At 47.3% G+C, this 13589-nt stretch overlaps 1 protein-coding gene across 3 annotated transcripts in view; it reads right to left on the bottom strand.

Annotated features, from left to right (window-relative positions):
• Nucleotides 1-2671: 2671 nt before the first annotated feature.
• SERAC1 (serine active site containing 1) overlaps nt 2672-13589 on the bottom strand; it is a 40140-nt gene continuing 29222 nt past the window's right edge. For 2 of the 3 annotated variants that reach the window (XM_066248552.1, XM_066248551.1), the window contains exons 11-17: nt 12018-12168; nt 10676-10814; nt 9610-9704; nt 8552-8649; nt 7251-7433; nt 5369-5512; nt 2672-3836 (exon numbers count right to left, since the gene is read on the bottom strand). In XM_066248552.1, the coding sequence (XP_066104649.1) occupies nt 3700-3836; nt 5369-5512; nt 7251-7433; nt 8552-8649; nt 9610-9704; nt 10676-10814; nt 12018-12168 (947 nt within the window). In that variant the 3' untranslated portion in view covers nt 2672-3699. The remainder of the gene's footprint in view (nt 3837-5368; nt 5513-7250; nt 7434-8551; nt 8650-9609; nt 9705-10675; nt 10815-12017; nt 12169-13589) is intronic. The other variant, XM_066248553.1, reaches the window with a different exon arrangement.

Raw genomic sequence — 13589 nt, forward strand, 5'->3', positions numbered from 1 at the left:
ATGCGCGGATAGACTTCTTTCACGGAAAGACTGGGAGATGTGTTTCTGCATGCCCCATATGCAGAACTGTGTTTGCTTGGGTCCCGTGGGTCCCACAAACACAAGCCCCAGTGGCCACTACAGCCTGGTGATCAAGGGGCGTGTTCCCTGGGCAGCAGTCACAAAAACTGGGGCACAGGCTCCTCCTAAGGCAATGCCCATGACCTGGAGGGGGCGAGAGGGAGAAGGGGAGATGCCACCCCCTGGCATTACCAGTCTCCAAGGAAGATGGCAGTGGCCCTCTAGATGGGTGCTGATTTAGAAACCTGACCCTCAGAGCGGCAGCTTCTAAGGTATGTAAATAGGCCTCCTGCTGGGAAGGACTGGGAGATGGGCCTTCCTCCTTTCTCTGCACTGAGCCAGGGGATATAACCTGGCTGAGTCTCTGCAGGCCTATCCTTTGGGTGGGAGTCTTGCGTGGGGCACTAGATGTTGGGTCCAAACCCCGCCTCCCTCAGGGAGAAGCTGGGAGATTCTATCCAGCTGGCCTCACTGTGCCCGGGACAGGGTTATGGTATATGTGTGTCTCTGCCCTCCCCATCCATTTTGATTTGGGCATTTTCTCATTCACTGATTAATTTCTCAAAGGGAACTGATCCACATGTATGTTTGATGTCCACGGAAAACAAGTGAGTTCAGGAGCCTCCTATGATACCATCTGGGACCAGTACTCTTTAAAATGTTTTATCTAATAACCCCAGATGTCAAAATATTCTAAGACCTAAATTACAAATGCTTGGCGAATGTGTTCACATCCAGGTGCTCTAGTGGTCCCAGGAATCAATGCATATTTGACTTTCATTATAAATTAGCTTTATAATCCAGGAATGAACTTTGGATTAAACTAAAAAGCAAAGGTTCTAGTATAAGTAGGGATAACAGACATTTCATTTTCACTCTGACTTTATTTACAGCTTGTTATGTTTGTTCTGTAAAACCTCTATCTGTCTACTTCCTTTTTTTTTCCTTTTAAGATTTATTGATTTTAGAAAGAGGGGTGAGAGAGGCGGTGGAGGAGGAACAGGAAGCATCAACTTGTATGTATGTGCCTTGACCACGCAAGCCTGGGATTTCAAACCAGCAACCTCAGCATTCCAGTTTGATGCTTTATCCACTGTGCCACCAGAGGCCAAGTGGCTTCCTTCTTAAACAAGATCATTAAAAGTGACTTTTCACGTGAAGGGAAAGGCAATATGAAGCTTCATTTGAACTTTTTCCCCCAGAAAGAATATTGAAGAAAAGCTGATTAAACTCAGAGAACCAATTTATTGATGGTCTAGGTTTAAAACTATTTCAAGTACATATGTTTTCATATGTGTTCTTAAAGTGTTTTTCAGGCAGCAGTTATTTTAAAAACATTATAGACTTAACTCTCACAAAACTGATGAGGTGAACCTGTGTCCACTATATCCATTTCACAGGCAGAATAAAAAGAAATGTCAAGTAACATGCCTGAAAAATCTATACTAATTTAGTACCACCCTGGATCTTCCCCCAGACCTTATTTATAAAGCACAGCTATTGCTATTAATAGTTATACTGTATTAAGATTTTAAGAATGGAGTTCCATTCCATTACTCTAAGTTAATGAACAGTTGTTTCAACCGTGGTTCATCTGCCACCACAGCTCATGGAAAACAGAGGAAGAAAATGAATCAAACATATCTACCCTTTCTCCCCAAGTAACCCCATTAGCTAGCACTGGCTGCTGTTAGCTAACTATCACAAGACTATACTTTCAGGGATCATTTCTATAGTTTGTTGCTAACCATCACATTCACTGTTATCTACATAACATATGTGGTTAACTTACTTGTTAGGCTATTGCAAAATTAAACAATTAGATGTAAACAGGGCTTATTGATGACCCCAGTGTACCTCCAGATTTGTACGCCAGGTTCAGCTTGGACTACCCAATGTCCATCATCTTCAAAGTGGTAAATACATGCTTACTATGACCCAGCAATTCCACTCCTTGTTCATACCCAAGAGGATGGAAAAACATATAGCCACAAAAAATGTACATGAGTGTTCACAGCTGTATAATAGCCAAAAAATTAGGGAAAAAGTCTACCTGTCCATCACCTGGTGAAAGAGTAAATAAATGTGGTATATCACCCTGGCTGGTTGGCTCAGTGGTAGAGCATTGGCCTGGCGTGCAGGACTCCCGGGTTCGATTCCTGGCCAGGGCATACAGGAGAAGCGCCCATCTGCTTCTCCACCCCTCCCCCTCTTCTTCCTCCCTGCCTCTCTCTTCCCCTCCCGCAGCCAAGGCTCCATTGGAGCAAAGATGGCCTGGGCGCTGAGGATGGCTCTGTGGCCTCTGCCTCAGGCACTAGAATGGCTTTGGATGCAATAGAGTGACGCCCCAGATAGGCAGAGCATCACCCCCTGGTGGGCATGCTGTGTGGATCCCGGTCGGACGCATGCGGGAGTCTGTCTGACTGCCTCCCCGTTTCTGGCTTCAGAAAAATACAAAAAAATGTGGTATATCCATGCAATGGAATATTACTTGGCCATGAAAAGGAAGTACTGACACCTGCTACAACATAAATGAGCCTTGAAACCGATAGTAATTCAGTTTTATATAATAATTATGCTAAGAGAAAGAAGCCGGACACAGAAGAGCACATACACTATGATTCCATTTATATGAAACATCCAAAACAGGCAAATCCATAAAGACCAAGTAAGTGAGGGTTTGCTGGGGCTGGGGGAAGACAGGGTGGGAGTGATCGCTGATGGCCAGAGGGTGTTAGGGGGATAACGTCCTGAAATTAGACTATGGTGATGACTGCATAGCTCTGTAAATACACTAAAAACTAACGGATTCCATTCAGAGGGTGAATTTTATCTCTATAATGCTGTTACTTAAAAAAAGGAAAGGTCATCAACATGATTTGCAATGTCTCACCTGCTGGAGGTCAGGTGATCAAGGAAGAAAGGTATATTTTAATCAGCCTACAGAGAATCTAAGAATCTCAACACTAAGTATTGCTGATATAGATAACGGCTTAGAAGCATTGTATCTCACACTTTGCTCAGTAATGGATTAGCTACTTTACCTGGGAAAAATGACAGTGTAGGTAGCTCAAGTCTGGAAAGACTAAAACCTAGGAATTTTTTTAAAATGAGAAATATCTGTTCTTAGCAATATGAAAATAAAAACTTACGAGGAACTGCCCCATGGCTGACGACAGGTCTAACAAAGTTAACCTGTTAGACTTACACTGACGTGTTTGTAAACAAGTACAGCACGTGGAAACCCAGAACAAAGACTCCTTTCTGTCCACGCTCACTGTGTCCCCATTCTAGGCCCTCTGCAGGTGACACTTACGGTAAGCGGATGACCGCTCCCCTTCATAGCTATCAGCGCTCCTCCAGCATAAGCCACAGACAGTCACGGGTGACAAAAGCAGCTTGCTCACCAGGGACAATGCAGAACATAAACTGGCACGTGTGGAATTCCTCGATGTGAAAAGCAGCCAGGCTAGCCTCAGTCTTTGATCGCCACCCGCCTGTGCTCTGCAGACTGCTCGGCGGCTGCCACGGCCTCGGGCCACGCCGATGCCACAGTGACAGTGTCCGCATGCCTGCTTGCAAAGGCACGGGAACACCACCTCTCCCGCACGTAGTCACATGAAAACCGGAGGACAGTCGTCAGTTTTCAAGGTCTTTGGCTAAGGTTTCACGGATGAACTGTAAGGTACGTTGGTACAAAAAAGCATCCTTTTTCTTTGGCTTACAAATGTTCAAATGGTTCACGTCCACGGGAATTAGATCTCCGATGCCTAAATCTGAAGAAAACAGAACATGTCAATAAAGCCTGAGTAGAAATGTGAGGTCCTCCCCCATCCGTACTGAAAGAGGTAGAAATTCACAGGTCTCAAGTGTGGATGTGGTTGTGGTAAGGGACTCTGAGAGGAGAGGAGCCGGAGGCCTCACTGCCGCGAGGCTGCCTGGGGCCAGTCCTGCCGGGATGGCTTCTCAGCAGGCATAACGAATTCACGCTCACGAGTTCTGCCTGTGTTCAGGCCCACTTGCTAATTTAATAGTGAATAATTGAGTCGAAGCACTGTCATCTTCAAAACCTTTATGTACCCGAAGGTTGTTACTAAGTCATTCCATAATTCCCTGACCACTCCTTTTTATAGGGTTTATTTTATAAACTTGATCCATTTTGTCTATACCCAAGCCGCATGGCCATCCACCGAGGGGAGGAGCCAGATGATGTCATGCTGGAGCGAGGCGGCGGAGCCCACAGAGCCCACTGAGGAGCGGGAGCGCGAGGAGGTAGGGAGGCCGCTCGCTGCGGCGGGTGCAGGTGCGGGTGTGGGTGCGGGAGGAGACGGCCTCCTGGTGGCACAGGAGAGGGCGGAGGCAGAATTATGACGAGGCTATGTCACCACGAGCAGCTGGTCCACAGTATTAACTATGCATTTGCTGCAAGCTTCCAAAGTCTTTTTTTTAAAAAAACACCCAGAAGCTGTTCCTGACCTCTTCAAGTTCTTTACTAAATAGTAACTCCTCGCCCCACGGCATATGACTTGGAGGAAAACCATCTTTAGGTTTCACTGGAGTCTTAAACCTTCTTCATGTTATTCAGATAATATAAGATGAAGTTAGGACAAAACTTGCTATGCAAACCAGAGAACCATCTGAGAAGTCCCAGCTACAGGGATCTCTGAGAGCCCAGGGCAGCCCTCACCCAGCTCCAGAGGGGACCAGGAGAGGGTCTGACAAGCCGCAGGGCCCAGGGCGTGACAGGTACGGGCTCGCCACCAGGCACATTGCAATAGGGGCGGGGAAAAGAACTGGTGTGGCCGGACGCCCCAAGAGCCTGTGACACAGACGTCACAACAGGAGCAGGGACGGCTCCTCTCCCTCTACCTCACCACTGTGAGGAGACTGTGCTTCTAACACTAGGTTTTTCTTTTCCAACAAAATCTGTTGCTTGAATAGTCCTATATCTCTTCCATTTATTTACTAAGGTCTCCATACCTTTAGTTGATCTTTTTAAGGTGTCTGCATACAGCTTTCGGTCTTTTAAATGAAATGCCCCGTTCAGACTAACAGATGACACGGGCTTTGTATTCTGAACACGACAGAGTTCACTGTTGATGGCTAATTTACAGTGAGCCAATTGACCTTTGCCATCTAATCACTTAAATGAAGGGAGGAGAGGGGTAATGCCAAGGTTAGATGTTTGCAGAGGAATTTTAATCTATGGCTAAAAAGATTTAACAATTAGAATCTAGACCTTCCTAAAGCTGAGACACTAGGTTCTGATGGCTAGGTCCTGATGGCCGGCGAGCTCCGCCAGGAGTACCTGCTGACTCCACGGGCACCACGTGCAGTTTAATCATGCTGCCAATGCAGGTTGGCAGTGTTTCGACAAAATTTAGCACCTGGAAGTGTTTGTCTTTAGCAAACTCCAGAAAGTCATCCTGTAGTGCTTTAAGTGCAGGAGAATCTAGAAAATGATAGAAAACAAGATTGTGATAAGTTCTGTTTTATTGTAAATGGATAAACACATTAATCTTCCAAATTAGCAAATTGGCGTTCTAATTTGAGACAGTGGCTTGTTTATCTCCTCTCCTTCCTAAGAAGCCCGTAGACAAGAGCAAGGGCTAAGCCCAGCACAGAACTGCAAGGCCAGCGCCCGGGGAGACTTCCTCGTTACCAGCTGGCCAGAAGCAGCCCCCAGGTAGTTGGTGTGTGGACTCCGGTCCCACAGCATGCTGGCTGACACCCCACACCCGCCCTAAAGCACAGCCGCCTATCACGAAAGCCTGCCTACAGTCCCCGAGTACCCAGCCCGCTCTGTCCCTCAGCCTCTAGTACGAAAGGGCAACCAGGAAGCACCACATATGAGAAGAGCCTGCAGCCTAAGGGACCCGGCCCCGAGGAGCAGACACAGGCCTGAGCGGGGAGGAGACCCGGAGGAACTTCAAGAAATCTACGAATCTGTATCTTTAGAATGATTCCAAAACATACTAGATCACAGAACAAGAAAGAGCTTATGGAAAATAAAATTTGACTACAAAAAATAAAATTCAGCAATAGAAGACAGTCAAGTTACTCTCCATAAAGGTGAAAAAAAATATGACTAAAAAGACAATTGGCATATTATGGCTCAAGCCAGGAGCTCCAAATTCTGATTAATAGGTATTCTAGAAAAAAGGAAAATGCTTATTATTTAAAACAAGTACAAGGGTAGGCAAAAGTAGATTTACAGGTGTGACTACACAGAACATAAGTTTATTCTCGCCTGGCCTGTGGTGGTGCAGTGGATAAGGCATTGACCTGGAACACTGAGGTTATGGGTTCCAGACCCTGGGCTTGCCCAGTCAAGGCACATAGGAGAGAAGCAATTACTACGAGTTGATGCTTCCTGTTCCTCCCCTCTCGATGCCCCCCTCCTCTCTCTCAAATCAATAAATCTTTAAGAAAAAACAAACCACAAGTTTATTCTTATTATATTATTTTCCATACAAACAACTGTAAACCTACTTTTGCCCACTCTGTATACAGTGCTTTGTAGTTACTATGGTGAAACTCTTCAAAGCTTGTGCATATTTTAACAGTTGATTTTCCAAAGTAATGGAAAAAAGCAATTAATTGGTAACTTGTAATTATACTCAAAGCAAAACATCTAACTTTAACATTTTTAAATATTTAATTAACATGCCTGACCAGGTGGTGGCGCAGTGGATAGAGCATCGGACTGGGATGCAGAGGACCCAGGTTCAAAACCCTGAGGTCGCCGGCTGAGCGCAGGCTCATCTGGTTTGAGCAAGGCTCACCAGATTGAGCTCAAGGTCGGGGGCTTGGGCAAGGGGTCACTCGGTCTGCTGTACCCCCCCCCAATCAAGATGGCTATGAGAAAGCAATCAATGAGCAACTAAGGAGCCACAATGAAGAACTGATGCTTCTCATCTCTCTCCCTTCCTGTCTGTCTGTCCCTATCTGTCCCTCTGTCTCTGTCACAAAGAAATAAAAACATTAAAATTGTTACATTTGAACAAATAATGGCTTAAGACAAAAAGAGAAGGTATTAAAGAAAACTCCAAACTAAAAATTTTCCATGAGAGGCACCACACAGTTCATATACTAATAATCTAATTAGTCAGGTTAAACTGTCTTTTCCTCCCGCTCCTGAACAGCTGCTGCTAATACGATCCCATTTCCTGTATGTCATTAGGCGTTACCCTTGCTGAGTTCTTTGACTTCCAAGGAGGGGAAGAGAAGGTAGCGGATGTTAACGGAGTACTCAGCCAGCCGGGACCCGTGGTGAGGGACGCTGTAAAAAATCATCCCTCTGGTGTTGTTGACCACGGTACTCATTTCTGGCTTCTGAGACGCTTCCAACAGCATCTTTTTGACCAGGAGACCTAGCCACAGAGAAGGAAAAAGACAGCGCATCAGCTATATTCCTTCCTTCCATTGTTTTTAAAACCCCAGGAAGGCAAAACAAGAGATACAGATGAAGAGGTGCTCTCTTTAAAAGGTTTAAGCAGTAATTCTCTGCAGTCCAATAAGCAAGGCCTTAAAGTGTCAACGCAGGATAAGACTGCTCCTCTAGATCAGAACCGTGCCTACAAGCAGCACAACTGTACAGACTCATGGGTACCACAGGCCGCACCGTCCCACAGAGGCTGTGAGGACTGCCATGCGGGTGAAATGCAGCCGTGGCCCCCCGCCCACAGCAGCCCCTGCCAGGACGGTACTGACCGCAAAAACACAGTCCCATCAAGCACAGCCTCCGCAGAGTGCACCCAGAGAGGCACCTTCTGTCCCCCAACCGAGCTTGAAGCCAGCCGTGACACACAAAGGTCCCAGAGATGGTGACACTGGATCTCTCAGGATTCAAAAGGCAACATCTACCTTCCTCTCAGCAAAACGCCTGGCCTCAGTCAGCAATCCTGAGCATCTCAGCAGGTAAACTAGGAAGCAGCTGCAGAAGGCCCACTGCAAGGCGGATGAGGAGCATGAAGAACTGGACTGGGGAGAGGCTGGGAGGGGCAGGTGGCCCTCAGCAAGGCAAGCGCTGGGGCCGCGGAGCAGACACCTGCAGCCAGGGTAAGCAAGCTCGAGCCCCCCCCCAGATGTGAGGGCGGGGCCGCGGGCGCGAGGGCGGAGCTGTGGGCCCGCCCGCAGCAGCAATGGCCCTGCAGTGGCCAGGGCGCAGGAGCCAGCGGAGCCCTGGGAACAGCCAGGAATAGTGGAAGCCACAGGCTGCTTCTGATGTTTATTTGCTACCACTACACAAAAACTTCAGGTTTGCCAAACTCACATCCCTTTTACATGGTTTGTTACTAGTGGTCCCCCTTCCAGAGAAAGAAATAGCATGGAAGGAGATAGTAATTTAAAAACTCCTAGCCGTAGCCAAAACCACTTATTTAAGGGGAAAAAGGTTCACTACTTAGTAAAACAGAGCTGCAGTGACATAGGGTAGCCTGGGTGGCTGACAGTGCCCTCACCATGGTCACTTTGCAGGAATGAGACATACCTCCCATGCTATGTGACACCCAGATCATTGGCCTGTCCCCAACACCAGCAGCTCTGAGCTTCCTAAGAAGTTCGTTGCTCCTGAATGCGATGGACTTCCTGGACAAAATGAAAACAGGCATGACAGGAGGTTATTATGCCCCGCCCACTTTGCTATCCAATTTTTAAGGCAATGACCTTTGTTTATTGGACCAGTGCTACGTGCCACGTGCCACGTGCCACGTTTAGAGTCAGGAACTCCCGTGTTCTCTCTGGTCGATTTCTGCAGCCGCGCATTCCCTGCTTCTAACGCGGTCACACTGGCCTAACTGGGCATGTCTCAGCGCAGACACGCCAATCATTTACTAAACAAGCATTGCTTGAGCATCTGATACTTCTCTGGCAATTTTCACAGGTCAATGTTAGGTCTCACACCAGCTGCCCACCACTTAGGCCATGTGTCCTTTCCCTTTACGTGGCCTGACAACAGGCCCGGTCTCTTCTGTGATTCTACATGACGTCGGCTGTCATTGCTGCTGAACCATTGCTCGTATTTATGTTGAATGCCCACTGACTCAGGCCGACTTGCTCAATTGTAGAACAGGCTCCGCAGACGAGTTAAATGACTTGTCTAAGTTGTACAGTGAGTCAGAGGTAGAACTGGCTACCGCCTAGGTCTTGAGCCCAGAAGTCCAGTGCTCTGCCTGGATGTACAATTGCACATGTGACATCCAGTGACATAAAGGAGCCCCTATCACTCAGCATCATTTCCTTTGCCTCCTTTAGCCGGTACAACTGTGCCCACCACAGTTACATCTAGGAGTGAAGGAGATGTTGCTACAGGAACCACGGTCCTCACTGTTAGAATAGTTGTAAGGGAACCAATGTAGGAGCCCAGCACTGACACTCTAAGCCTATTTCATTAATTTATCTATAGCTACCTCCTTCTAGAAGAAAGAGAAAAGGTTAGGTTAGTTTTTCATAAGAAAATTCTGCCTGTGGCTTCGAAAGATAAAAGTCCCCTCCATCCCAGAGGGCCAGCGTGTGGCCAGGACCCTCTCCTCCCAAAGCATCCGTTACCTTTCCATAGGGCACCTCGCCCTCCAGTCGCTGAGGCTGGTGTCATACTCCACAGATATAATGCGGAGAGCGGGACAGTCCCTTGCCAACCACGTCTGTGTGGAATAAAAAGTACGAAGAACACATGAATCTCCACCGTCCCAGTTACTGCCCAGCAACTGACATTCATAACTAAGGGGTTCCTGTAATACTGGGGACTACAGAGCATGCTGTAACCGAGTGTCAAAGTGACTAGAAACACCCCCAGCGTTTTATCTTTTTATGTCACTGGTCACAAGGTGACAGCGGTATTTATAGCATGAGGCCAATACAGGTGTTGAGAATATTCTCCATTTTAATCTGCTGTAGCCAACAGCAAGACCTGTCTCTGAGTCTAGATCAAGCTGGCCTTTTCAAAGCATCTAACAGAAAGCTGTGCTCTGAGAACAGACGGTATGGTCTGATGGTCAGTCGACCAGCGCACTCAGATCCTAATTACAGCCACTGCTCGGTCTGTGTGGACCCAGGCCGATGGTCATCCTGGTCATTCCCGTCCTTCAGGGTCAGCAGAACGCCTGACGAGCCTTGCTGAAGGTGAGTGAGCAGCCGAGGGACAAATCCAGAACCTGTGCCCAGTATTCAGTGTCAGTCTGCCCCGAGCTTCAAATAACTTCCATTCAGTGAGTTCATCTCAGTGTTAATGCTCTCTGAGCAACCCAAGTAGACACACTTCTTCAAAGTGTTTCTATTCTTGTAACTACTAAAATCAGAGAACTAGCCGACTAGCATGAATGTAATGTGTTATTTGTTGTATTATACTTTTACTGGACGTGAATGATGACTGGTTCTTGCCCCCCGTTTTTACTTACTGGAATATTCTTTCAGAGCATGAACTATACCCTACATCACACAACGCAGGGTGACAAGCCCCGCTGTGCACGTAACATGACCACAGTGGCCCTGAGGGAAGGAGAACTGCATGGAAGACTATCACAGTGGGAACAGAAAGCAGTCACCACGAGGGCGCTGCCCCAGTGACTGCAGTGTGCTGTGAGAAAGCCGCCCAGCAGAGTCCGCGTGTCCTCACCTTGGGCCAGCACGCTGTGTACCTGGCTTCCTCTGACACCTGGTCCGCGAGAGCCTGGTCGCTGTCCTGCTGGCGCCACGTTTTGAATGCTGCTCCCATAAGGCCGTGAATAAAAAGGACATCTGCTTTAATGGGCTGACTGATAGGGGAGAGAGTTTTAAAAGAAGCAGAGTAAACACATTATTGTTTTGGCAAGAGTCTACATAGCACTCTGTCTGGATGGTGCTTAGCAGGCTTATATAATATGTGACATAAAATAAAAATAAAAACTAAGGCAAGCGTTAGAGCATGGGTTTACTGAGGAACCCACAAGGTATTTGGCAAAGGCGCACGAGTGTGCTCACTGCTCTATAAAAATGGACACGTAGCTAGCCAGGTGAACCAACCAAACTCAACTGCAATGAGCTAGTGATCAGTAAAGTGACAGATGTCAGATCACCCTCCAAAGAAGTCCATGATAGCGTCCCACAAATTAACATAATAGTGTAGTTTCAAAGTCTGCAGGCACAAAAGAGATTTTCAAAAATTTCTCAAGGATAACATTTGTCAGAAATAGAGCAAATGACATTTTAAAGTAACTTTTTTTGGCTATGACATTTTAAAAATATGCAAATGCAAGTAAATATACTATCTACATATTTTTAAGTGTCATATAGGGTGTACACAATTATGCAACACACAAATACCATCGTATTTCATTTACAAATTGGAATTAAGTAACCAATCCATTTTCAAATTAAACTTTTTGCTGTTTTCTAAGGTATTATTTTAAAGTGCCTGAAAAAAAGTCTGAGAAAGACATAACTTTTCCAGTGTGGTCCTTTCTGTACTTATCGTCTCAGCAGTGACGCCTGGAAAGGCTGACGGGCAGTAACCGTCAGGAGGAGCGTGCATCAGGTTCACTACAACTCACTCCGTCGGCCAGGCTCTCACAGCTGGTGGGCCTCTCCAGGCCCTTGAGGCCTAGGCCCAGGCTAATTTAGTTGCCTGCCTATAAATAATCATGTCCTATCCCTTTCCCATCCCGAATGACCTCTACAACCCAGAGCAGTTATTACATCTCATGAAAAACACGGGGAAACACAGAAACACGTGTGCAGAGTTGAAGCATGATGTGTGATAAAGGTGCGTGCAGCCTCGTGGACTGAACCCTGATCTAAACAACCCCGATAACTTAGTGACTTCCCTATTTTCATGACAGCCTGCAGTTCCTCCGAGGGTAATATGGAGAAACTGATTCCGTGAATAAGGTGGGTGACTTGTCTAAATTATGTAGGAACGAAATGTTAAGCCCTCTAGGCTTCTGTGCCCACGGGGACAAGGAGCTGTTCTGCAGTCTTACCTGGTGCGACACTGGGGGTGCAGCACGTACACCCCGTCCTGATACTTTGCCTGCACCGTCTCCCGGTCTAGATTAGCCAGGGTTCGGGCGGCATGGGAGGCCTCCATGATGTAGGGTGACTTCATGGCTCCTGCCAGGATGGAAACCCAGCCTGGGGAGAGAGCACACCTCCTGAATGCCGACAGCACGCCACCTCCGAGGGCTCAGAGGCTGCAGCCTGAAAATGACTCGGAAAGGCCAACCTCAGCTCCCGTCTCTCTGGAAGCGCCTGACCACCCCACGCCACTCTCCCTCGGGTCCTCTGGGTCCCACCGCATTGCGCCATGGTGGCCCCGGCCAGGTACCACTTAGAGCTCGCAAAGCAGGTAGCAGGGCTTCAAAAGCCGTTTTCTCTACTCAGAAAGTCTAACAAAAGCTGCAAGTACTAGAGATGAGGTTATAAACAGTAAGAAAAGTTCTATTTTGCTTTTAGCAAGAATTATTAAATTCAGCGAGTTAATACTAGTTATTTCATCTTGACTGGCAGAAGAGATACATTTACCTATTAAATGCAACTTAACATACTATTTTTACCTTTCTGTGCACAGTAAGTACTTAAACATTTTCAAACCTACAGAACATGCCTCAGTTGTAACCTGGGACTCCTGTATATGAAAGTGCAGGGTGCACCCCACCCCCAGCAGAGGTCTGGAAAGAGGCACCAAATAGTCATTACCTCTTAGGAGGGAGTTGGGGTTGGAGAGTACTCTACAAAAGGAGGGCTTAACTTTGTTTTGCTGTATCTGTGTTCTCTGAAGTATATATGAAGAGAATCTATTATGTGCTATTTATGTAATTTAGAATAAGACAGAATGCGGGCCTTGAGGTCAGAGGGACGGGCTCAGAACCCTGCCCCCGCCTACTTACTGTGGAACCTCAGTCACCTTACTTGATTCCTCTGAGCGAGGAGAAGAGTCTACAAAAGTCTCTATAAAACCTGCCCTTTAGCAAGCCCAGCGCAGCTACTCCACAGATAGCAGCTGTCCCCATAGCCTCCACCCACATTTTTTTTTTGTGTGTATTTTTCTGAAGCTGGAAACGGGGAGGTGGGAGGCAGTCAGACAGACTCCCGCATGTGCCCGACTGGGATCCACCCAGCATGCCCACCAGGGGGCGATGCTCTGCCCATCCAGGGCATTGCTCTGTTGCAACCAGAGCCACTCTAGCGCCTGAGGCAGAGGCCACAGAGCCACCCCCAGCGCCCGGGCCATCTTTGCTCCAATGGAGCCTTGGCTGTGGGAGGGGAAGAGAGAGGCAGAGAGGAAAGAGAGGAGGAGGGGTGGAGAAGCAGATGGGCGCTTCTCCTGTGTGCCCTGGCCGGGAATCAAACCCAGGACTTCTGCACGCCAGGCCAACACTCTACCACTGAGCCAACCAGCCAGGGCTTTGCCAAACCTTTTTAAAAATTCAGTCATATATAAAAAAAATCGTCATACACCTGTAATTTATACATATACGTAATATACACACGCCCTAGCTCTGGATGCGTTTTTACCTAAAGTGAGTCCCACCAGGCCTGCTGCCCCGTGATGT

Source organism: Saccopteryx bilineata, chromosome 12 (assembly GCF_036850765.1).
Source record: "Saccopteryx bilineata isolate mSacBil1 chromosome 12, mSacBil1_pri_phased_curated, whole genome shotgun sequence".
NCBI lineage: Eukaryota > Metazoa > Chordata > Mammalia > Chiroptera > Emballonuridae > Saccopteryx > Saccopteryx bilineata.